General features: G+C 42.1%; 1 protein-coding gene across 3 annotated transcripts; it reads left to right on the top strand.

Moving 5' to 3' along the window:
* Window positions 1-10,180: 10,180 nt before the first annotated feature.
* MOSPD1 (motile sperm domain containing 1) lies at window positions 10,181-24,351 on the top strand. Of its 3 annotated transcripts, none has more exons than XM_058814070.1 (6): window positions 10,181-10,215; window positions 15,398-15,654; window positions 15,841-15,916; window positions 18,608-18,834; window positions 20,775-20,936; window positions 23,276-24,351. In XM_058814070.1, the coding sequence occupies exons 2-6, from the start codon at window positions 15,501-15,503 to the stop codon at window positions 23,305-23,307; spliced, it is 651 nt and encodes a 216-aa protein (XP_058670053.1). In that variant the 5' UTR covers window positions 10,181-10,215; window positions 15,398-15,500; the 3' UTR covers window positions 23,308-24,351. The 3 variants fall into 3 exon arrangements, with proteins under 3 accessions (XP_058670053.1, XP_058670054.1, XP_058670055.1); XM_058814071.1 differs by lacking the exon at window positions 10,181-10,215 and adding an exon at window positions 10,381-10,461; XM_058814072.1 differs by lacking the exon at window positions 10,181-10,215 and adding an exon at window positions 11,097-11,500.
* The last annotated feature ends 555 nt before the right edge of the window (window positions 24,352-24,906 follow it).

The raw sequence follows: 24,906 nt of genomic DNA, 5'->3' as shown, positions 1-24,906 counted from the left end.
GCTTTGACTGTGGGTATTTTAGCTCTAGGCAGTCTCACCTGGTGCACTTTGAGCTTAATTCTCTGAGGTATCAATCACTCGAAACTCCAGATGAACTCAGGAATATCAGCAGCTGATGATAGTCAGAGTCAGGCCCAGCTGTATCAAAATGGTTAATCAAAGAGGCATTAAAAAATGTGAATCCAGCAAGGTTGTGGCAACCAGGGGTTCATGTACTCAGAGGGCAGCAAGATCCTAAATCTGATGATATTGCCTGACATCATGGCAGAGCAAAATACAGAAAATAGAAAGATCTATGTCCTGATAGCGATAGCCAAATATGTTCTTTTCCAAATGCAGCACAAGCTGCAACATGCAGCACCCCTGCCTGAGGAAGAGTCCCAGGGGTGAGGAGCCAGCAGGACAGCACCTGTAGCCATGTGGGTTGTGGCTCCTGCAGGGAATGCAGTTAGGGCCGGTGCATTCCTTGCTAATTAAATACAGTCCTAGGCTGCCAGCCAATTACCCCTGCAACCCTCCCAGGGCCACGTTTGCAAACCTCTGGTCAAATATAGGATATGTGGAACACTTGAAAGGTAAGTAAACTCAAATTTAAAGCCTTACTGTATACCAGCTATGACCATAATATTTTTCTTACTTGTTTACTATTTTCAAGTAAAAGCAGCAAAGGCTGTCTGGACTCTTCCCATTGCTTGCAGAGACTCAGAACTCTCCCATGAACCTTTTGCTTCCAGGCTCTGGGACTGGCACAGCCACAGCACCCCCAGCTCCCTGGAGCTGGTGATGTGGCAAACAGGAAGGGCAATAAAATGAGGTGGGGCAGTGCTTCAGCAGCACCATGGAAAACTGCTGCACTTGCTGTGAGTGTAACATGGAGACTCCTGCAGTCAGTGCAGCTCTTTGTCAAAGTGCAAAATGAGAATCTTATCTTCCCCAAAGCTTTCCTTGAAACACTAGACAGAGCTGCCTGTGTGCAAGCTTTATCCTCAGCTGCTCCTTTCCCAGCAGATAGGCAAAGGAGTGTGATCTGATTTCAGAGGCCAGGGCTGCACTCTGCCTTCTGCCTCCAAACAGAGCTTTTCCCTAACACCATTAAAACAAAGCCAGCTCATCTAAGAAATAGGACCCTGTAGACAGTGGACTTCAGGGGTTTGGTGACAGTTCTTACTCACTGAGGTTTGTTTTCTGGCCAGAGCCTAATCATGAGTTTTCCAGTGGTACAGAATATACACATAACTCAGCAAGACAGCTGGCAGTGGCCACATCCCTCCAAAATCCAGTGATGAGGATTAAACAAGCTTGGTTAAAAACCTCGTTTTGTGATTACTCTGCAACCGAGAAAGCAGCTGGGAATGATTCTGTCACTACCAGGTCTTCCCACACATCCTGCTTTCATCTTAATTTTTATTCATTGGAATATGTAAATTTCCTGTGACATGGGCTGGAAATTGCTTCTACTGCATTTCCAAAAGACATCAGAGGATTTCAGCATCAGTCACTGTGTCACATAGGCCATTAAACAAATTTTAACGGACAATAGTGGAAAAAATTTCTGAACCAAGAACTAGCACAACAAACATACAGAAAAAGTCAGCTCTCCCCCTGGAAACACTATTGTTGTTGCTGTCAGGGTCAATGAAACTATAAGCAAACTGTTTCAGCAAGCCCAGCAGATTTGTGTGTGCTAATAGTCCTCATTGTTAGTGCATAAATATTTTAAGAACAGTTAAAATCAGAAGTAGGCAGGCCTCAAATACAGCAGCAGAACAAAAACTCTGTTGGCTTGAGTGGCATTGAGGCCAATCTGCTGCCTCTCCAAAAGTGTCCCTTCCTTTCCGAATCTTGGGAGAGAAGGACAAACAGGTCAATTTTTGCAAACTCAATGAAGAAAGCATGAATTTCTGCCCTCAAAGGCTAGGGACTCTCTGCTGCTCCCCCAAGGGGACCCAAACTTTATCCAGTCCTTAAGCCATCCCAGATGTGTGCCCCAGAATCCTGCAGAGAAAGGAAAGGAAGTCCCATAAAAACCAAGTATCACCATGCTGGAAGAAGATCTCCAGATGAGCCTGGACCTGGTCTAGGATCATAACAAATGGAAACACTTCTACCAGCCATGGCTATGGGCATGTCATACATCTCTTGTCATAATTAAATTATTAATTGGCTTGAAAATGGAGCCTTTTGTATCTTAGCAAAAAACTAAAGCAGGGAGCATAACCAACCAGCGAGACTGAGCAACAGAGACACTCCTGTTACTGGTGTAGTTGCCAATATTTTAGTTTAGTGACAGATATTAGTCCCAACTGTTAACAGTTGTATAAATCAATTCACATCCAACATGTTTCATGTGGTGTCAGTGTTTTATTCTCATTCACTGGGGAAGAAATCAGTGTCTAATTTGTAGGAGCCAAAGGCACTTTTGTCATTGAAAATCAGTTTGCTGAGTGCCCCCTTTTCTTTGACTATCGGTAACAGGTTTGGTTTGGGTATTTGTTCTTTTTAATTGTACACTTTCTGCCTTTTTAATCTAAATCAGGTAACATTTGCAGTTTAAATGACTTAGGGCAATACAGAGAATAAAAGGCAGAAATTAAAGCAGAACTTCCATTTCCTTACCCAAAGTTATGAGATTTACCACTCGCCAGTGCTGCCTCCCTCACTGAAATAGTAAAATGGAAGTGCAGGCAGTTCTGGTGTTCAGATTACACGGTCCCAGCCTTCCTGTTTTCTTGTTGCTCGTTCATCCTTTTTATGTAACTGTTGCCTCAGCTGTGAAACCCATAAAGGTCAACTTGACTCTAAACTGTATCACTGGGAAGAGTTATCAAAATTGCAGACAAAGCATACAAGGTTGCCACACATTTTCTTGAATTTTGGGAGAAAGTATGTTGGTAACTTTATGCTAAATGCAACTGCTTCAGTGAAAATACTTCTGCAATTGAATTTACTGTCTATGATTGGGCCTGCAACAGGAGGAAGCTGTAAATAAATGGCACAGTCTTGCTAATGGCTGTGTAGAGGGCAGAAATAAGGTCAGGCAGCAGTGCTGTTGTTTTCACTGAATTCAGTGGATCTAATTTTTATCTCCCATCACTATAATTTCAGTGGTATTACTTTATCGACTTTTATCCTAATATAATCCAAAGTATCCCGACTGTTCATTGTTTCTCTTAGTAAATATTTCTTGTGAGTGTAGGAAGACTTTGGTGAATTTATCAGTATTACTACAAAAAATACAAAGAAACTAAAAATAAGATACCAACTGCAATATGTATGTGCTCTATACTGAACTGTGCTATTAGAATTATATTGGGGAAAGACTGCACTAGGCCAGGAGTTTTATGAGGATCTGTGTTTCATTTATGCTGGGAACACCTCTCCCAGCTAAAGCCCACTTTGACTGGAATTAAATGCTTCAAGCAATCAATAACTTTCTCAAAATTTCATTTTAGAGGAAAACTTCTGAGATCATCTGGTGTCTTGTTTCTATATTTTCTCTCCAAAATAATTTTCCTGTGACAAGTAGCACAGTGCCTATAAACAGGGGGAACACCATGCTGCAGTGCAGGGGATTCTAAATTAAAGCCCACGTTTCAGTCTAACCATCACACCTGCACCTTCTGAGTGCTGCAATTTTATCCAAATAACAAATTAAACTTCACAAAACAGGTGCAAGAGATCTCTCCCTCTGGCACTGCTGATGCTGTTTCTGTTTCTCCCAGCTGTCCCTGGGGTGAGGTGGGTGCAGCCCAGGAGGGAGAACACGGCAGGGAAGGAGGCAGTTTTGGGGCTTGCTCTCCACACAGGTTTGCAGCTCAGCTGGCGTCACTCGCTGTCCCCACGCTCCTTCCCGAGCTGGGGCTGGCGTCTGGCTGGGCTGCTCGGGCACAGCTGAGGGGGAGGTGGGAAGCAGCACGTGGAACTGCAGTGGGAAGGCAGCAGGAGAGCTGCTGGTGGTGGTGGCACGGCGGGCAATGCCCACAGGAGCCTCCCCGAGGCTCTCAGCACCCAGAGCGCGGCTCTGAGCATGGCAGAGCATTTTGAAAGAAGGGTTACACACTTCAGACAGACAAAGAATAGGTTGCCACCAGGTGTAGTTTAGATCCCTTACAAGAAGCCATCACCCCTGAGCTGAGCCATCCCATGTAGGCACTGCAGATCTGCTGTGAAAACCCAGGTTATGCAGCAATTCTCCTACCAGTGCCAAAGGAAATCTGGGAACTTCATTGCTACTCTTGTCCCCACTGCCATTTTCATGACTTTCAAGAGGGAGATTATATCTGAGAGCTGGTTATTACATGGGGGGGAAAAAAGCAAAGTAATTTAAAATAAATTTTGTTATGTTTGCATTTCAGAATAAATGTAAATTTGCACCAGAATTGATGTGGAATGAGACTTACAAATGTGTTGGTACACAGCTGCACATGAGGTAGTCACAGATGATTGATACAATGACTGATACTATAATTTAGCTTTTTATGCAGTTTAAATGAGCACTCAATTCTGTACCCTTTATCACAAAGTGGCATTTCATCTCAGGAGTAGCCAGCTGTAGTTCAATAAAAGAAAGGCTGCCCAACAGGAATAGGCAAAGTAGGCTGAGGCCTCCAAAAGAACCAAGATCAAAAACATTATTTGAAAAATGAAATATTAATATGGGCAAGATTTCCAACTAAATGTTTCCTTTGGTATTTGTTCAAGTGAATGTTATACCTCTAGTGGCAGCAGAAGTGAATTATTTAGCATAATGACGATGGAAAATTCAGACTACAGTTAAGGAGTTTCTACATCTTGGCTATAGGTGTGTACATACAAAAATGTGCGTCAGTTTTGAAAAATGAAATCTTAAATCCCCCTGTCAATAATTCACATTGCTCAGAGCCTGAAAGTGGAGCAAGAGAGGATAAGCAAGCCTTTCCAAGTTAAATATGGTGATTTGCCCAAGTAAAATGACAGAACTGAGGCTTCCACACAGAGCTGGGATGCACCCGTGGCTGGGCTGAAGCGATGGGGTCTGGCCATTGCCTCCCCTCAAAGGAGAGCTTGTTATAAAAATGCAAATGTGCAGCCTGTCCCTGCAGGCAGGAGGGAAGGCAGAGCGCACACTCCAGCTGTTCTGAGAGGGAGGCACACACAGCAGGCCTGGGTGAGGCTGTGACAGGGCTGAGAGTCAGGCTGTGGATACATGTCTCCTCCCAAATGCAGCTCTGTTGACAGCACAGTCCTCCCCCAGTCTGCCCAGAGGCTGGTGAGCATTGCCCAGCAATAGGTTACCACCCCTCTGATCTGGATATACTTGTTTGAACACTCCTTAACCTATTTCAGAAAAAAATCAGCTGGGCCAGCAAACCATTATTACTTAAAATGTTAGGCCATGACATTTTTTTCTTCCCTGTAAAGCAATCTCCCTTTCTTTGGGGATGCTTTGGCTCTGCATTCCCACCCCACAGGTCTATGCACTATTTTGTCTATTTCTGTAAACCTAAGTTGTTGTTGGGGTTTTTTTTTTAAGTTTGATTCCCCCAACACTCCTCATTCACTTAAATAAATGTTACAGTCTGTGCCAACACGTCAGAGGGGTTGGAAAAAATTACCAAAAATTCCCTACATCATCTTTGTGTTTAGAATAAATGTCTTGAGGAAACCATGGTCTAACACACCCTAATCCTCTTTTGGGTTTGGCCTTTGGTAAACTACATGGTTATTTTACAATCACAGAAACAATGATCTTAACTTCTTCTTAGTGTGACCTCCTCCAGATCCACCAAACTTGGCAGGTTCTCCACAAAGGGGGTTTTCGCCTGGGCTTTCACATAAGCAGTTCAGGCTGTTCATGAGCGATACCCTCCCATGCACAGTTTGGAACATGCCAAGGCAGGTTGCTTCTAATTCCTGGAGGTAAAAGGGTCACTGTAATACCAGATGTAGAAATAAAGCCTAACCAGTGTGTGTGCAAATCAGGCACAGGTAGGATCTGCATGTCCTCTTTGAGCCAGAGCAGGTAGATTATCTGCTCTCTAAGCTTCTCAGTCGTTGGTGGCAGCAAAGCCCAAATCCAGAAGCATTTTGAATTCCAGGTCAGAGATCAGCTCCAGCCCATTTGCCTCCTGGTCTCTCTTTTATGCATCATGTTTGGAACGTGTCAAAAGCTGCACAAACTAAACACAAGACCATCTGCTTAGCAGCAAGAGCAGCTCCTTGTCCTTGACTTCTAGCCTTAGAAAATCCCTTGTCTTGGTCCTGCTGACCACATTAAGAACGAGTTCAGCAGGAAGGACGAGAGCTCTCCAGAGTAATTCCCAGCAGAACCCCATGGGGAAGCCTGGAGCCTGCCTTGGCGCCATGCTCAAGAAACAGAGCGTGCAGTGTGGAGAGCCCTTCAGAGAGCAGCCAGGAGCACAGGGGGAAGCACAAACGGTACCTGCAGCAGCTTTCAGCAGCAAATCCAAATATCAGGGCAGGCGTTTGCTGAGGCGATAGCAAAGCTGTTGTGAGGCTGCCCTGCCTCCCCTCCCCACAGCTGCACAAACACTCAGTAAGTCACACACAGAGAATGCTTGAGCAGTGGAGGTGCAAAATGGAGCGTATTAACTGAAGCTTTTAATAAGATTTTGATAACAATGATTTTTATGTTAATCTCTAAAGAGTTTGCTTTTGTAACATATAACTGATAAGCATATAATCTAGTTTTAATTTAATCTCTGCAGGTGTTTCCCCATGGTAAATGTTAAATTTTTATTGCTTCCTTAGGCAGTAATAATAGGAGAAATGTCTGTAGGGCTCCCACCATCCATTTGTATGCAGATAGCATCATATTTTATAATAGCTGTAAATCTGACAGGATAGACTCTTACTGTTGAGATGATATTATAAATATGTGTCAACACTGAATAAACATCTTTGAAAGGAAAATAAAATAGAGATGTTATTAGAGGTCTAATGAAACAACCATAACTGCTTATTTATAAGAGATGTATGCGCACATCCTTGGAAAAAAGTAGAGCCCATGCTGGGTTTGCAGCTTTCTGATGAGCAGGACATGGAGATTCTCAGCAGGGTCCTGCAGACAATGCAGAATAGATCCTACACTTCATAAAGATGATGACTGTCTATAAACCTCTAAGTGTTTGTTCTCTCTGAGGTTTCAAAATGATTATAAATACCATGGTGTCTAAGACTCAATTATGGCTTCTTTCATACAGCTTAGGAGCACAGTACGTCAGGAGCTCCCACATGAAGAACCATAAGACACCAAGTACAAGGAAGTGAACCCTGATGCCTGCCTGAGGTGTAATGCAAACACATTTTGGGCAAAATTCACTCAGTATGAGATCTGATAGGGACTTGATCCCTTAGATCTTACACTTAGCCTTATTCACTGAGCATGCATGAAACCTGCCCTTGTTTACATTGAGTATTTTAAAGCCAGCAACACTTTAAGATGCATTTTCCTCAAATAATTTTATCTGTTCTGCAGCAAATGTGGCTCTCGGGCATGCTGTGCTCACTGTGTCCATAGGCACACCTCAGGGACCCAGCAGCACAGGCAGAGATTTGAGCTAAAAGATTCCTAAGATGGAACTGGCTTGGCTCCAGCCAGTGGAGAGCGTGGCAGAGAGAGCTTCGAGCTGTCTTTAACTCTCCTGTAGAGGCATGCCCTGGAAAGGATTACATTTTAAAAGAAGTCTAGATATTTCCTCAATGGTGCTGTGATATGTGGCTCCCAAGGTCCACATCATTAGTCATAAAAACAAACAACCTGAAACAAAAAATACACACAAGTTCGTTTAAGTCCCCAGTGACAGGGAATGGAAATACAGCTCACTGCCACTGGAGGGGGGAAATTTGAAAACCTGCCACATAAGCAAGTCAAAAAAACCAAAACACTTTTTGCTGGTGAATTAAAGTTACACAAACAGCTCAGACAATTTAGGGTAAACAATTCTTGCATCTATTGTAAGTCAGAACATGTATGCTGCTTTAGGGTGGTAGTTTAAATGCAGTATTGTTTCTTCTGCTAGTCTTTAAAAGTAAAAAAATATTTGTTATGGAGACTTTTTAATAAATTGGTAGTAATTAGAAATAAAACTCCAATAATTTTCTACAGAAAGACAACATGAGGCCAAATGGAAAGTCAGACATGCCACTCCCTTTCCTGACTTAATTCAAAGCCAAAGAGGATCTGCCACATTGTGCCATGGAGAGGGGAACTGTCAAAAAAACCCCAAAACATCACATTAAGCATACTGATTAGTAAGAATTAAATGCATTATGAGCCATAGGTAAGATTCAGATATATAAAGTGTTTAGCTCTCTCCTATCTGCTCGTTGTTTTCACATCAGATTTTGTAAAAATACAATTTAATCCGTGTGACTTCTTCAGACTGAGGATTCAATAAAGGAGGCTCCTCATGAAGTGTTTGCAGTCAGCCTCTGCAGCTGCACAGTGCCAATGTCCCAGGCCCTCTGGGCTAGTGCTGAATACAGAACCCAGGCTGGTACCCTCTGTTAGAAATGCTGCACCATGCCCTTGTGCCATGACAGAAAAAGTGGACTATTTTACTAATCAAGTCAGAAATGACAGGAGTCAGGCATAATGCTGTGTTTCTGACAACTTAGGTAAATCTTTCCCATGATAAATGAGTTGTGAATCTCCCATAAGAAGTATTTAAACAGATGGATAATCACCACAGCAACCAAAACCACCACAGAGTCATTCAGGAGCATTTCATCTCTGCACACACACTGTCAGGTTTCATGCTATAAGGAGGCAATATTTTATGTAACAGAAGACTAGCCAATGCTTTTAGGTAACTCACAGCATGGGTGAGAGAGGAAGGAGACCAGCTCAGTTTTCAACAGGGGGATGCAAGCCTTATCAAATGTGACTGAAAAAAGTTGGGTCCTGGAAAGCTTACAGAGGCAGACATAATATCTGCTTTTAGAGAGTCTGAACTTTGTAAATGAACTGGATGAACTGGAAAATACCAATTTGTCTAATTAATGTGCTTTTAAGTCTAGCCATTTAAGATTATGTTTTTATTTGATCATTCTGTTTGTTATTAATTTGAATATCTCTGAAGCATGTTTATGTCTGCTGCTTCTTCTAAGACAGGTTTCCAAAATGAGGAGCACCCTCCATTGGATTAATACTCAGTAAAATCCTAATAATTTTCTGAAATCCTGAAAGGCTGAAGTTTGATAATCTTTTTAAAAACAAGAATTCCAGTTTATTTTTAAACATGTAAACATCTGAACTGATTTACGCTCATCGGGAAAGAAAATATTTTGCCAGTTTTCACTGCATACATTTTCAGAAATTCAAGAAAAAATTATGATTTCTCTATATAATAATTTAACAATATTATGTAATTTGTGGCTGAAAGACTGAACTTCTTAATGAACCATTAGATCTGCAGAAAAAATGAGTGCTATAACACACACCTTGCCTAAGTTGGAAAATATACTTTTTAGAATTTCTTTATTTAATGTCTTCCATTATTTAAATATGTTACTTCCCGTTCTGGATTGTTTAATGATGTTATTGTGAAACACTCATGGCTGCTGTGTTTATTTCACCACGGACGTGTGTTCATTTCACTGAAGGGTAAAGCTTGGTAATGGGTAAAAGATTTTGCAATCCTGTACTGGGTGGCTCAACATAAACCTTAATTATCCACTTGACTTGCAACAAAAACATTTTGCTGTACTAAAGATCTTGAAGTTTGGGGTGATACTGGGTGGTGATTATACATGAATTTGTTTATATTATACAGAGGGGAAGTTGGGGAAGAAAGCAAAGGAAGATGGTATAGTGGATAGCTCACATGATATAGTGGATAATGCACACTACGAGCTGAAGTCCACAAAGTTCCTAGCTGAATGAAAGCACATTAAGTAAATAAGAGGAATAAAGAACAAAGGCACGAGCATGGAAGTGTTTACAGGGACAGCGTGTCCCGTTTAAGCCGTGCTGCTGGCTGAGCAGGCGGTCACGCCTGGGTGTTCGCTCGCAAACCCTCCCGCTCCGGCTCGGCCCGGGGGTGACACTGCCCCATCCTTCCAGCGGGACCCGCCCGCCATGGGCGGCATCGGGGCGAGCCCGCAGGGCAGAACACACGGGAGCCGGGAGAGGGGCAGGAGCCCCTCCGGGACGGGGCCAGACCCCGGGAGCCGTGCCATGAGGCGCAGTATCATTAAAAACACCTCCCGCAGGTGAGAGGCGCCGGGCTGGCCACTGCCCGGGGAGCCGGCGGTGCTGCCGGAGCAGCGCCGACGGCCGCGGTACCGAGCCCGCCGGAGCCCGGCGTACCGGGGCAGCCCCGACATGGCGGCGGGGGCGGGCGGCGGGCGGGGCTGTGACGCGGCGGCGGCCGGTCGGTCCCAGCAGCCCCAGCGCTGCCCGCAGTGACGGGCGGACAAAGGGGCGCCGCGCCAGCCCGCACCAGCGGCCCCGGGCGGGTGAGTCGGGCCGGGGGGTGACAGCGGGCACGGGGCGGGCGAGCGGAGCGACACCCGCGGCCCGGCCCGGCCTGGCCTGTCCCAGGCCGCGCGTCCCCGCGGGCCGGGTCTACCGCCCCTGCCCTCCGCAGGCCCTGCGGGAGCGCGACGGGGCCGGGACGGGGAGCGGGGCGGCGGCCGCGCTCCGAGGTTCCGGCCTGGAGCCGCTGCCCCGCGGGGCCGGGGCTCGCTGCGGGCGGTGCGGGGCTGGCGGCGGGGCCGGGGGTCGCTCCGAGGGGCGGCGGAGCGGGGCCGGGCCGGGGGCGGTGCGGCGGGGCCGGGCCGGCTGCGGGAGGCGCCGTTATCGCGCAGCTGCCTCTGCCCGTATCGCTGCCGCTCCTCGCTGGAGAACAAAGAGGATCAATTAAGAGTGTGCAATTACCGCCGTGCCCTGCCGGCAGCAGGCACGGCTCGGAACGCCTTGGCTCCCGTCCCTCTCCCAGGGCAGAGTGCTCCCCTCTGTTAAGCCGGGGCGGTTTGGGGCCACGCAGCGCTAATGAGCACAACACACGTTTAAAAATCAGCCAGTTTAGTGCATTGAACACAAACTTAAAGTGGGGAAATAAAGACTAAAGCACATGTGCCCTTGAATGTCTTCTCTAGGATCCTTGCGAGCCTGTAGCAGAATGGATCAGAAGCAATGCACAGCTGTAACTTAATTTTTCACTGCTTTTCATGCGTCTTAGTTGTATTTAGGTATTTCCTTTTGTTAGTCACCTTTTCAGCATTTAAAACAATAATGTGGTCCTAATAAATTTTGCTGTCAGTGTCAGCATGATTTATGCATGTGGTCATCCATGGAAATAGTTAATGCTCTGAGACTATTTCATTTTACAGCATCCTGGACACAGTTACTGGTGACATTTCTCATCATCCTGTGGAGGGGTAAACAGTAGCAGTTTTGCAAAGTATCAGAGCGGTTCTGCGGGTTCAGAGGGGACCTTCCGCCTACTGAAATACTTTGTAGAATGTGTGCGCCTTCATAGATCAGCAAATTGAGGTGAGGTTAACCAACTTGCTCAAGGTCATGGAGTGTCAGTGACAGAGTTAGCAACAATGGAATCCAGCCATCCTGGCTGCTGGCTCTTTGCTCTCATCATTGAGTGACGCTCCCAAATAATTGCAGGTAGTTTAAACATTGATTTGCGTAAGTGCTCGTTGAGGCCTTCAAAACATTTTGGAGAAACAAAATGTTTATGGTGTGCTTCAGTTCCCATGCTGCATTTGCATGTAGCTTAAGGTCATTGCTCAGCTTGGCATAGGAAGGAATTTTGAAGGCTTTGTGGTTTATTTGGTAAATATATGCTCAAAAAACATCAGTTTTACTGAGTATAAAGTGTGGAAAGACTTGTGTAGATTTAGGAGGTAGATCATGAGATGTAACAAAAGTAGATTACACTGTAGTTAGGCAACTTTTAAAGCAGCAGTGTGGAGGCATGACTGTAAAGAGGTTTTCTTCTGAATGAAGTGTTTACCTGATGACATTCTGTAGAGTTATTTGCAGTTGTTATGAAGAAAAACAACCAACAAATGCCCTGGGAAGCCATGGTGATGAGGCTGTTGGAAGTTAAAATGGGAACAAAAAAGTTCCTCAGTTGATTTATTTATTCAACAGATACTTGTTAAGTAAAAACAAATCACAATGGATGTTATTTCTGACCCTGGAGAGAAGTTACATTTCACTTTGTGTTTTTCTCTGTCAAGTTAAATTTATGAAGAAAGGGATTTCAAAGGAAACACTGGCAGATCTGTGCTATTGTGACACCAGCAGTATATATTTAGTAACTTCATGGAGGAAAGATCCCTATTGTGCTGCAAAAATACCAGTGACAATTGTTTGTCAGGACTTCAAAGGGCGCTGGGAAGTGAGCTGGCATTGTTCAGGTGCTGCACGCTGGCCCTGGCAAATGTTACCTGTGACAGATCCCTGCTCCTGTGGGAATTCCATCCTGGGAGAAGCCCATCTGTGCAGTGCAGATCACAGGCTGACACCGCAGATCCTGGGCTGGGACAGATTTGCTTGTGCTTACCTTTATGTGCTGCAAGTAATCGTGGTGACTGTTGACCACAAAATTCAGTGGTTGTGGTGCAGTAGGGATGCAGAAGAGCAGCAGCTGGGTTTCTGTTCATGAACTCTCTGGGGTACATGACCTTGTTCTCACCATTAGAGCTGCTGTGGGGTTAATTTGGGCAAAGAAGTTGTGGTGATACAAACTTCCTCTGTAAAAGTGTTGCCAGCTTCTCGTTGATGGGAAGGGTGTGCTGTTATCAAGAGTATCAGTACTAAACCATCACATCTCCCTATCACGTGTGTGGTTTATCCATCAGTCTTTGGGAAATGTGCTTTTACTGCTGTCACTTGGTGAGATGTCCCAGCAAGGTGACTTCTAAGCTAAAGCTGTTGTCCCAAAAAAGGATGCTGATTTGCTTGCTTAGGAATACAGAAATTTATACCCTGAATGACACTGCTGTGTCAGCAGATGTGTCTGCTATGGGCCTGCCAGACATGACTTTTGTAAGTTGGGGCAAGTAGCTCCTCATCCAGCCAAGTTAAATAGGAAAAGGAAGCAATAATGGGATATTCTTTTTTAAGATTGGTGGCTTTCCACATGCAGTGGAAGGTTTGCACAGTGTTTTACACAGATGTGTAACAAAAATGAGCCTTTTGATAGGCATAGTGATCCATATCTCCTCTGATACTGAGAATTGTGGGGTTTTGGACACTGAACACTTGCCATGGACTGAGCTGAAGAAACTGAAGATGTGAGATGAAGCCAGGAATTGGAATGAAACATGCAGTGTTTAAATAAAAAGCTAAAGCATCAAAATCATACTGATTATTATAAATAATACTTGAAGATTTTATTAAGCATAGTCAATTAAGTTGTGTAGCAGTAGCTTGCTGTTGGTTTAATGGTAGCTGAAAACATTTATTTGAAAAAAATCCCTTTTGTTAATGTCAAAATTTGCCTGTATTTCTGTTACATATGGTGTGCAAAGTGTAGATAGATATGAGAACCAAAGATTCCAAAGAACATATTCTTACTGCATTGAGCTAACTTTGGTATAAGAAATTTAAATAAATCATCTTCTGCCTATGACAAGCATCAAAAGGTATTTTGTATTCCTGCATGCTGGCAGTTTTTCCACATTAGCTTTTCATATAGTCTTAACATGTTTGACTGGAACAAGGAAACTCACTTTGCAATAGTGCATGAAGCTGTTCAAGAAATAATACTGACACTTGCTGTGCAAAGTCATTCCAGAGTTTGTTGATTCTTCTGAAACAAAAGGGATTCACTGTAATTCCAAGAAGCACTCAGAACCCAAATTGCCACTTAGAGAGCCATTTCTTTTTCTAGACTCTTCTTAATAAGGTAACAGAACATCAGCTTGGAACACTGTCATTGGGGATTTGTTTTCAGAATATTATTAGTAGCATTTCAGTGAAGTGGAAACAAACCTGTGCTCTGAAAAGGAGCTGGATCATGGGGAAAGACATTCCTGTGAGATCCATGAACTTGAATTCTACCGGGATAATTTGCTATTTTAATAACTAAATAAATAAAATTAAAAGCTTAGTTAGTGAATAAGAATCAGAACCTGTAAACCTGATGGTATGACAGATGTACTTTGTAAACACATGAATGTGTGTCATGTTTCAAGTATGGAATATGTATCTGGTGCTTGGAAATGTGATCATTGTGATGTTTAGAATGCGGAAACAAGTGTTTGTTTTTGATTGTTCATAATGTTTGGGCTATTTGCTGCTAGAAATGTCAGAAGATAAATTCTTTAAGGTGCACCTATCCAGTGTATTGAGCTGGAGAACAGGTAAAATGTACCTTATTTTTAAAAGCTCTATGGGAAGTGGAAATGACATCTAATGAGTTAGTAGGAACTTTTTGTTGTTTTAATACTTTTTGCTATAAAGTTAGACCTCAAAGGACACCTTCAGTTTGATAATTAATCTATAGAAGCTGCAGTAAAATATGACCTTTTTGGGGGAAGAGAAAGACTTTGTTCTCTCTGTCATGTGTTGAATCAATGGTATGTGTGCTGAGGAGTCTGGCCTTAATTTTATTTTATGAATTACATTTGGGATTGTTTCTTGGTTTGGTCATTGGTTCTGGTTTTAGTTCTGGAATGTCACTCAAAATAAAACAGAACTGTGGGGGGTGGCAGAGGGAGAATTGTGATGATTGTACTTTGGGTAGAGGTGGTAGAGAACCTGTCATGTCTTAATAAAGCAGTGAATCCCAAATCTGTTTGCTGTTACTCATCCCAGTTATTTTTCCATTTATTACCTGTAACTATGCAGTTGGAGCAGGGAGTTTGGTTTAAACAAGACGTGAAGGTGTTCCCCATTCCTTTGTTCTGAGTCCCTGGGATTTGACATACCTGGCTGCCTAGGTGAGGAGATTCCTAACCTGTTATACCTCATCCAGGGAGGTCATCCCCATGGAAAGGTTCCTGCCCAAACAGTGACTCCTGCTGCCTCAGTGTCCTTGCATTTCCTCATTTCTGCCCTCGTGGTTCTGATGTGTTGCTGTCCTGAGGCAAGGATGGGATTTCTTTCTGCTGTCATTGTTGGGTTTGTGTTGCAAGGACCCAGCATAAGCAGCCCTAGTCATGGACTGGGCCCCCAGATGTGCCATGATACACTGGAGAGGTGCTTATCCATTTATTTTGTAGCAATTTGTTAAATAGACGGAAGCCCAATGCAAATATTGTTTTTCTATTTCAGTATTTTTGAAGGAGCCTAAGTAGAGGTAGATTCATAGTCAAGCATCATGTTTTATATTTTTGCACCTTTGTTAATTGCCTCAGTTTAGTACAGACTTATGGAAATAATCTTCTTGCCTTTTCTCTTTTTTTTCCCCTTTTTTTCCTTTAGAATTGCCAAAATGCTTTGGAATTCTTAAACGATTCAAAAGCTGAAGTCTCTGAGGATACAAAAGCATAAGAACACAAGAAGCAACAAGGAGGATTCAGTGCCAATGCAGCAACAAAAAAGACAGCCAGAGTTAGTGGAAGGAAATCTTCCTGTTTTTGTTTTTCCTACAGAACTTATATTTTATGCAGATGACCAGTCAACACACAAGCAGGTGTTGACTCTATATAACCCCTATGAGTTTGCCTTAAAATTCAAAGGTGGGTTTCTTAGGTTAAGTTCTATTTAAGGGCTAGTTGATGATCTTGAACAGTCCAATTATAATTAATGTAAAAATCATATCTGTGCCAAAACCAAACTCTACATGTCTCTCTACATGTATCTGTTGCTGAACTGGTGATGTATTAGTTCATGATTTGTTACCACTCCTGTCCTTTTCCTTGCAGTTCTTTGTACAACTCCAAATAAATATGCGGTGGTGGATGCTACTGGTGCAGTGAAGCCTCAGTGCTGTGTTGATATGTAAGTAGAAGTTGGTTGGGTTTTTTCCTAATATACAACATTTTATTACCTTAATTTCCTTTGTTATTTAAGAGGTTGTAAATGACAGCATGCATGTTATAATACATAAGTTGGAGAAATATATGTTTTCCTAATCTCCTGTATATACTTGTGGTTCTGATTTTTGCTGTTCTGTCCCTCTAGAGCAGAGGTATTACAATACTGGAGATATATCCTTCTTTAATTTTGCCTTTGGGCATAAATAAAATGCCAGTAAATGCATCTTGTAATGTAGTTTGTAAACCAGGAGTGAGAGTAATATGAGCCTTCTCTGAGAACCTTTTTGTTAGAAATAACAAGAAAAGCAAAACCCCCAGGGTTGAGATTTGTTTGTGAGAAATATTTCTTTACAGATTAGTAAAATAGAAATGTGTGCAGTTCTACTAAGCACGTTTCCCTGGGCCATGTAAATAAAGGTAGTTTTGCCTACCTTTTACCCTGACCACCCATCTCATTCTCGGATCTCTGTGCCTGCCCTTTATCTCTCCTGTCAGGTCTCAGCCCAGTAACTCAGAACAGAAGGAGGCTGCTTAAGTGACCACAGTGATGTACAGGGTCTGTAGGCTGCTGAAACAGAGTAGGTGTAAAAGCTAAAATAGACCAACTCTTTTTATATTCTATTTGCCACATTATTTCTGTGCTAATGTACAGATACAGCTGAAGAAAATCTGAAGTACCTAAAAGAGCAGACTGAACTTTTTGAATAGACATTTTCCAAACTGTAAAACACCACCTGGACTCTCTGTCTAACAAATGGCCATATACAGAAACCCTTTGTCAGATAAATAATAACTGTTCTTGGGGAATGGCTCTTTATTTCTATAGACTATTTTCTTTAGGTGCAATTTGAAAAATTCCAAAGACTCACTAAATAGAAAGGAAGTTTAGAACATGAAACTGGAAGGTTTCAGTAAGCAGGGGCAGCAATGCTAAAAATAGAACTAAACAGGTCAGAATATACCAGTGTACCAGTGAGCTATTCCATTCTTCAGAAGACATTTACACAAGCTTGATTACATTTGGTGAAACAAATGGGTTTTATTAAATAAAGGAAAATAAGGCAGACACATGTTCCAAGGGGATTTTTCTGTGCAGCAAAACCCCCCATCCCACTCCAGTGGTTGCTGTCTAAGGACAGTGTTTACTGCTAGGATATGAGCAGTACTATGCAAGTGTGGCCATTTGCCAGATAAACAGATATTCTACAGAGCTTCCAATTATGCAATGATCTCTAAAAAGAAACAGGAGAATGTATCTGTTTATAAGGGTCTGCAGAAAATATCTCCTTGCTTGGCAGCAGATACATGTTCTCCTAGCACAGTGTTATGTAAAGATTCTGTTTAGGTTGGTAGTTGGTACCATGGCACTAGGAGTAGGAACACCAATTTAAAAGGAAGTGTTAAAGGAAGAAATCAGAGTTGATCTGCTGTGCTGATATGCTGAGAGCTGGATGAATTAGGCTTGTGGGGGGAAAAAGCCTTTTGTTTTAGTGAAGGCAGTTGCCCAGCCAACACTCCACTTGCTGGAAGCCTGTCATAGGCACTGTCCTTTGCCTCTGGAGTGACATAAAACATCACTGCAGCCTCTTGCTGAGGGGATGACTTGGTCTCTGTTTCTGTGGTGAATAGTCCATTCAAACCAGTTACCAGTTGCAAGCACTGGCTACGTGCTCATGCTTGTAGATATCTTAATGTGATATAGTTCCTTTAAAAAAGGACTGAAAAACAAAAATCCATTTCCTGCAGCATTTTAATGTATACAGTATCACAAACATTGGTTTTTTGAAGCAATTTTAAGACTCCTATTCTGTGTTTCTAAGGGTACAGTCATTTTTTCCCTCTCATGAGATGACTACCTGCTTCTTTGTATGTATGTTCTTCAGATCAACTGCTGTTATCTTGGAAACTTAGAATAACCTTTAACAAAAAATATCTGGAAAAATAGTTGAAATCCTTATTTACCCTAAGAGCTGATATCACTTCAAAACCCAAATGTTGTAGCTTTTCAAAGCTAGATATGTATTCTCATGATGAATCACAAATGCAAAGAAGAGGCAGTTGAGCACAGCACTGCTCAGAGGTCTGTTTTGCTGTTGATCAGTGCTATTTTAAAGCTGTGCTTTTTATAGGTTCCAAACATGCTCTCAGTGGTGGGTTTCTGATTTTGAAAATCCCTAACTGACTCTTGTCTATAGAGGGAAAATGAGTTTTGCTTCTGAGAAAGCAGAATTGTAAAGCTTTGAGCCTGGTTTTCTCCAGAAGCTGGACTGTTGTTGCCAAACACCTGGCCACTGCAGTCCCCTCAGTCCTTTTAAAATCACTGGCCAGCATCAAACAACTTTGATAAAGGAGGAGGGGGCATCTTTCAGATAATTCATTTTTCATCAATTGGCAGCAGGGGTAAAGATGGGCTTGAGATAAAAACTTAACTGGCCAAGAGCATTTATGTTTGGGAATTAAAGTAAACATAAGGAGGGAAGAGAGGAGGTAAGATCAAGTCTTCAAGAACATTGAGTGGTGGAGGAGGTCTGGATTATTCCAGTTTATCTGAAGGAGGGGGGGCAGAGGGCAGACTTTGTGATATATAGAATGTAATTCTCAATAGGCATGATTCTTAGCAGTTCATCTGTTTGAAAATGTTGTTTTCCTGCAGTGTGATTCGTCACAGAGACGTTCGGGCTTCTTACTATGGTGTCATAGATAAATTCCGTCTCCAAGTGTCTGAGCAGAGCCAGAGGAAAGCATTGGGGAAAAAGGAGATTATTGCTACTCTGCTTCCATCTGCAAAGGAACAACAACAACAAAAGGAAGAGGAGGAAAAACGAATAAAAGAACACCTGACTGAAAGTGTCTTTTTTGAGCAGACTTTGTGTCAACCAGGTAGCTGATATCTTTTTCCACTCTTATGTTCTGAATCAGTTTTGAATAGCTCAAATGACTAGACTCAAAAACATTTTTTAAATTAAAAAGAAATACATTTTAAAATATTTTTTTAAATAATTCATTTTGCCTACCTGTAAGACTGCTGTCTTTATCACTTGAGAATGACAGTATTCAGGAACCCAAGCTGTGGCTATTCTGTTTATGCTGTCTTGATCAATCAAGGCTCTTTGCTGCCCTGTGTTTGTGTGTCATACCTTGGAGAGCACATCCACTGTTCTCTGGAGCAGGAGTTCTCACACAGACAATGGGAATTTATCTGTGAAAGGATGCTAGTTACTTTTTCCCTTGGGCTCTTTCAAAACATATGCCCCTTGTGAGTTTGTTCCAAACCCTTAATCCCCCATTTCCTGATGAGCAGGAAATATTGCCAGAACATCTTCTAAAGTGCTCCTTGTTCTGTGCCCTGTGCTTTGTCTGTCCCACAAGAACAGAAGAGCACAGTTGGTGGCTGAAAACTCTGTGTGTTTCATACACACATTGAGGAAGTGAATCAACAGTCTTGAAAACCTGGGCCAGACAGTTAAATTGAAGGGATAGGATATAAAGTGTCAAGTTGTACCTGAAATGAATCTAAACTGATTCTTGATGGTCTACATTCTTCTTACTTTTACTGATTCATACTGAAATGTTCTTGTCACTGTTATATTTTTCAGGACAACAAAAACCAATTCCAGAAAATAGATGAACCTCCTTGACAGTATTCATGTTGTTAAAGTGGATGTTTCACTATTTATACTGAGTTTGTTGGCTGGTGAAACACCTTTTATTAAAAAAACCCTTCATAATAGATATTAGTAGGATACACAGTTAAAGCAAACCTACAAAGGTCTCTGGGCTCACAGAACAAAATGTTCCTGTGATAGTTGATCCAGGACAGAGGGCCTAAGCCACCCTGAACAATCTCATACTGGTCTTATTCCAAATGCTGTTTCTCTGCTTAGAAACCTCATTGACTGTGGTATATTGCAGTAAAAGAAGCAGCAGTAAAACAAAGAAACTGCAGTTTTGCAACCTGGAAATAAGATTTATGGAATTAAAATAGAGCACGTATTGCTGGTTTCTGAGGATAGAAGTTGATAAAAACATTGGCTATTTTCCAGTGGTAATAAGGATTTGTTTAGAGGTATTCAGCTAACATGTTAACAGCTCTTTTCAAAGATGACACAGTGGGCCTTTGAGTAGGTTCCAGCTGTTAAACTGCAGGACAATAAAGACTGTGAAGGACTCTTTATTGTCTGTGGTTTGCATTTTCTTATTCTGGTAATACTGGACTGTCAGAGTGGTTCACTCTCACACTTTTTCAAGTAAGATTCAAATTTTACTGATTTGTAGCATCTAAGCTGACTGGCTCAGGTATAGCCCTTGAACCCTGTAAAGAATGAAGGGGAGCTCATCTGGCCCAAGAACCTGTGCTCCTGCTGCAGGCAGGTTTTGTTCAGGAGGTGTGAGCAGTTACCTGCCTCTGCAGGTCTTTTGGGTGCTCTAAGTGATGGATTACTGATCACTGAAGGAACATATCAAGGAAGGGAGTCAGGATGCACAGGGAAACCTCAGCATTGCTGAGCCATCCAGCTGTCCTGAGTGTGTATATATAGCAACTGGGCCTGGCAGGCTCTGTTCCTCCACAAGGGAGTGGTTTGGGAAGTCATGTGAAAACAAGTTCCAGCATCAGAACAGGGAGCAGCCTCCTCCACTGCAGAATGCAGGAGGTTTAGAAGGGTGGGTTTAAGACTTGGCTTCCACTCCCTGCAAACTGCAGAGCAAAAAGGAAAATCTGAGGATATCTCAGCTCCCATGTACTGCAGGCATTTTTGCAGAATATTTAATGTTTATATTATTTAGATCTTCTTTACAATTGGGACTTCGTTGCTTTTCAGAAAACAGAACTGCCTCGTCGGGACCTAGTTTACTCACAGTCTTCCTTGGAGTGGTGTGTGTTGCAGCACTAATGCTACCTACATTGGGGGAAATGGAATCCCTGGTGCCTCTCTACCTCCACTTAAGTGTGAATCAAAAGTTAGTAGCTGCTTATGTTTTAGGTGAGTACTTTGGATTTTAGAAACATTTTCCTGCAAAATCTGTGAGTTTGGAAATTTTACCTGTCTCTGCCAGCAGCCTTGGGAAACTGGATGGAAACAAAGCATCACATTAGGTTTTGTTTTGCATCTCAGCTTACATCTTAATTTGTAGCCATGGTGATAGCAGGGTAAGTTAGTTACTGTAAGTGTTTTAGACCAGATTTGAGTTGATACCTATTGCACACAGGCCCCTACATGCTAATTTCAGCTTTATTTGATGATGGGCCAGTAACAGTCATCTGCCAACACACCTGAACGGAATGTGCTGTTTCTTACCCTTGCATAGCAGTAGTTAATCTCTTGCAGAATGTAGAATGTGTTATTGTGTTTCTCTCTAGCCCCCTGAGCTGTTTTTCAAGACTTGATTCTCAGTGCCTGTTTAACAAGGAGTTGATATGTGTAGCAGTAAGTTGTTGTAAACCCTGTCTGAGACCACTACCATCCCCAGTTCTTCCTGATTTGTAACTTGCTCTGCATTAGCTAGCATAGATGAGTTTCACATTTCATTTGTTATGACTATTTCTCTATAACTGTTTCAGATTTGAAGAACAGTCCCACTAAACTCAGTTCTCCTCTCCCACTACCTGGCAGAATTGAGGATTTAAAGGAAAAGAGCTAGGCAGCTCCAAACTGATAGCTAGAGGTGAGGTAGTGGTGGGGAAAGGTGCAAGTTCTGGTGGTTCATGCACACTGCTGACTCACAAAGGTCCATCTGCTGAAGTGGTTTGAAATCTCACTTGTGGCTCTTTGCCCAGGCTGATGCTGATGGATTCTCAGATCAGGACCTTGCAGTAATCCTCACTTGGTTTTTATCTCTGCTTTTGAAAATTACTCCAGGTTCTGCTGGTGTCAGTTTTAAGCCTTTCGACTTTATACTTTTGCAAGAACTGAACTTGTTTCTAGATTCCCTATGAAGTTTTGAGAGGTTTTGACTTCTTTGCTGGCAGTGCTTTTAGCGTTCATGGACAGATTCTTTTGTGTGCAGCTCTTGCTCATGCAGAAAGTCAATTGCTCTTGAGGAGTTGAAACCACTTTGTTCCACAAGGAAGTGCAACTGGATTGTGGAGCATTTAATTGGAAAGGGTTGTTATACCACACCAACAGGAGTCTATGATATTTGAGAAGTATCTGATTTACAGAAGTGAGTTAAACCCTTTATTGTCTGAGGGCCCTGTACAAGTGGTGCAGGCTGTTCTGCAGAAGCCTCTGCTGTTCCTCTGAGGTGATGGAATTGATCCAAGCTAAGGATCCAGCAGCTGTGGGAGCACTGATTGTCTGAACCAGTACAGACCTTGATAAATAGCTGAGCTGTAGTTCCTCTTTAAGGAATAAATTGCTGATCTAATGGAAGACTGTGCTTCTGCCTTCACCATCTTCATAAAGTAGCCAAGTTCCATCAGTGTGGAGTGGCAGGAGATAAAACAGTCTCAGAAATGTCTTTATCCATGGTGAGATCTGTAGGTTTTAGCTGAGCTTTCTGCAGTGAAAAGCTGTTAGAGTGACATCATCTGAGCCTGCAAGAAAGTGAGATTGCTCAAGAACTGATAAATTGTTATTTTGATGTTACATAAAACTGGAATTCAGGGAGCCCTTGTGTTCTTCCATCTACCTCACCTTGTGCAATATAACCCATGGCTAAAACCTGCAGATTTGTACTTTTTCCTGTATCAGCATATAATTAAAATGAACTTTTCAGTGTGTCGTGGGTAGGTTTATTAGCCCCTGCTTCCTGTTTTCATCTGGTTTTAATAGTTTTTAACCTCTATCAGAGCAGTCCTTTTTTTCCTCCCTCTCTAAAGGTCACAACAAAGAGTCTGTTGAAAGCTCTCTCTGCAAATTGACAAGGAAGCTTAACATCTTTGTTAAAACTGGTCTTTGATCAGTTATTATTCACAGAGCAGAAAAAAGCCTTGGAGCCTTCAACTGATCTGCCTTACTGATGATTCAGCATTCCAATGACCCTGCCCATAACTGGCCCCCATGAGGAATGGGGTTTGGTGTTACAGTTAGCTCAGTCAAAAGTTCAGTGCTAAGATTTTCCAGCAGAGAGGGCAATAATTGTTTGGAGTATTTCTACCTTCTTTGACATTCAGTTATTAGATACACCACACGTCAGTGTTGATTTTTGACTATGTCAAAATTTGGAGCAATACTTCTAATATTTAAGTGTGTATATAAGTGCATTCTGCATGCATTTGTGCACTTCTACCATATTTTCTGGCCTTTGACAGGGTAAACTATTTTAAATGTTTTATTTTGAGTGAAATAGAAGTGTTTAGTTCTTAATTCTTGTCTTTCAGGTCTCATCACCATGGTTATTTTGAGAACATGAGCAATGAGTTCATAGGATGTCAAACACCTTACTGTATATTCACATCATGAATGTGGACTGCCTTTTACTCCCATTTGGCTCATTAAGATGCTAGCAAAACTGTTCAGTGATTTAAGATACCTTCAGAAGTGTAATATATTTTAACTGTGTATAATAAATGAAAGACTCAAAGCACTTGGTGGTGCTTCTGTAACAGACAGCTATGAAATGTTCAGTGATACCTGTGAAAATAATTTGAAAAAAACTTTTATATCTATGCCTACTGTAAAAAATCCTTATTAAAACAACATTTGTTATTTTTAGTCTATGTTCACATCAGTGCGTGATCACTATAAAAGCAAACTGTCTCCTGTAAAAACGCTCATTTGGTTTGTGGATGTACCTGCTGAGGCTGGCACATAACACTTCTGTATATACATACCAAGGGGTGAGAGTCGTGACTGATCATTGAAGAAAAATGAAAAATTCCATCAGTGGAACTGAAATAAACCATGAATTTTAGGTGAAGAAGTAATTCTCAAATTTCTTACTTCATCATTACCAATATATCATTGAGTGCTCATTTTCTTACCTGGGGAAATAATTTCTTGCAACAGTCATTTTGTACCACAATTACTAGACAATAAAACCAAGTTCTGTAATCAGATCCTTCATTTCTTAGGGATGCATGGAAGTGGCATTAATGGAAGCTGAACTCATACTAATACAAAATTAATCATTTTCTCTATTTTAGAGACCAAACTAAGTGAAATAGCAAAGGCATTTCTCTACATCCCTCCCCCCACAGCTACCACAGGAACTTCTTTTCTGTCAGAAACTCCTGCTTAAATGCCAGTTTCATATTTGAGGTGAACATTAATCTTGTTTCATACAACAAGTATTTCCCTTTATTTGACATTTCATTGTCGAGATGTTAATTCTAAAAGGGCAGCTATTACTGCATTGGATTCATACAGACAAATCTTTGTTTGTAAGAAGTCTATAGAGTATGCTCTGATATGAATAATAAAGTTTGGAAATCAAACCTTTCCCACGCATGTTTTGGGTCACTTTTCTGCTTATGCATGGAAACACAAAAAGCCATGAAAAAAGTGTTTCTTAAAAAAAAAAAAAAGGAGAAAGAGAAGTTGAAAAAAGTTGTAAAAAGTTGTTAACCACTACATTTTTTCTTGTACAATGCTACTCCAGTTTGATTCTCAGAAGAGCTGGGATTGTGTCATCCATCGATCAGCATCAGATGATAGAGTCAAACATTAACATTGACTAAGGACAAAAACCAAAAAAAGTTCCCAGCTGGTTTAGGAGGCCGTGTCCCAGAGCCTGCTGCAGGCACAGCCCTGAGCTCTGGCTGGGTCAGTGTTTTCCTGCCACTGCAGGGCTCTGTTCTTGTAGCTTCACTGCTCCTCAGTACCTTCACTGTGAATTCTGATTTTCCCCAGGTGGTTTAACCTGCTGCTGCCTGGGGAAAGGTGAGGGAGTGGAGCAGAAGTTGGGGAGATACCAGTGCCACTTGGTGCCTTATCTTAGCATCCAACAGCCAGACTCAACATTTTGTTTTGTGCCCAAGCTGGTCAAAAAAGCCCAACACAAACCCTTTTT

Source organism: Ammospiza caudacuta, chromosome 14 (genome assembly GCF_027887145.1).
Source record: "Ammospiza caudacuta isolate bAmmCau1 chromosome 14, bAmmCau1.pri, whole genome shotgun sequence".
In the NCBI taxonomy this organism is placed as follows: Eukaryota; Metazoa; Chordata; class Aves; order Passeriformes; family Passerellidae; genus Ammospiza; species Ammospiza caudacuta.
The sequence above is the reverse complement of the archived record's forward strand: the minus strand, read 5'-3'. Positions and strand labels throughout refer to the sequence as shown.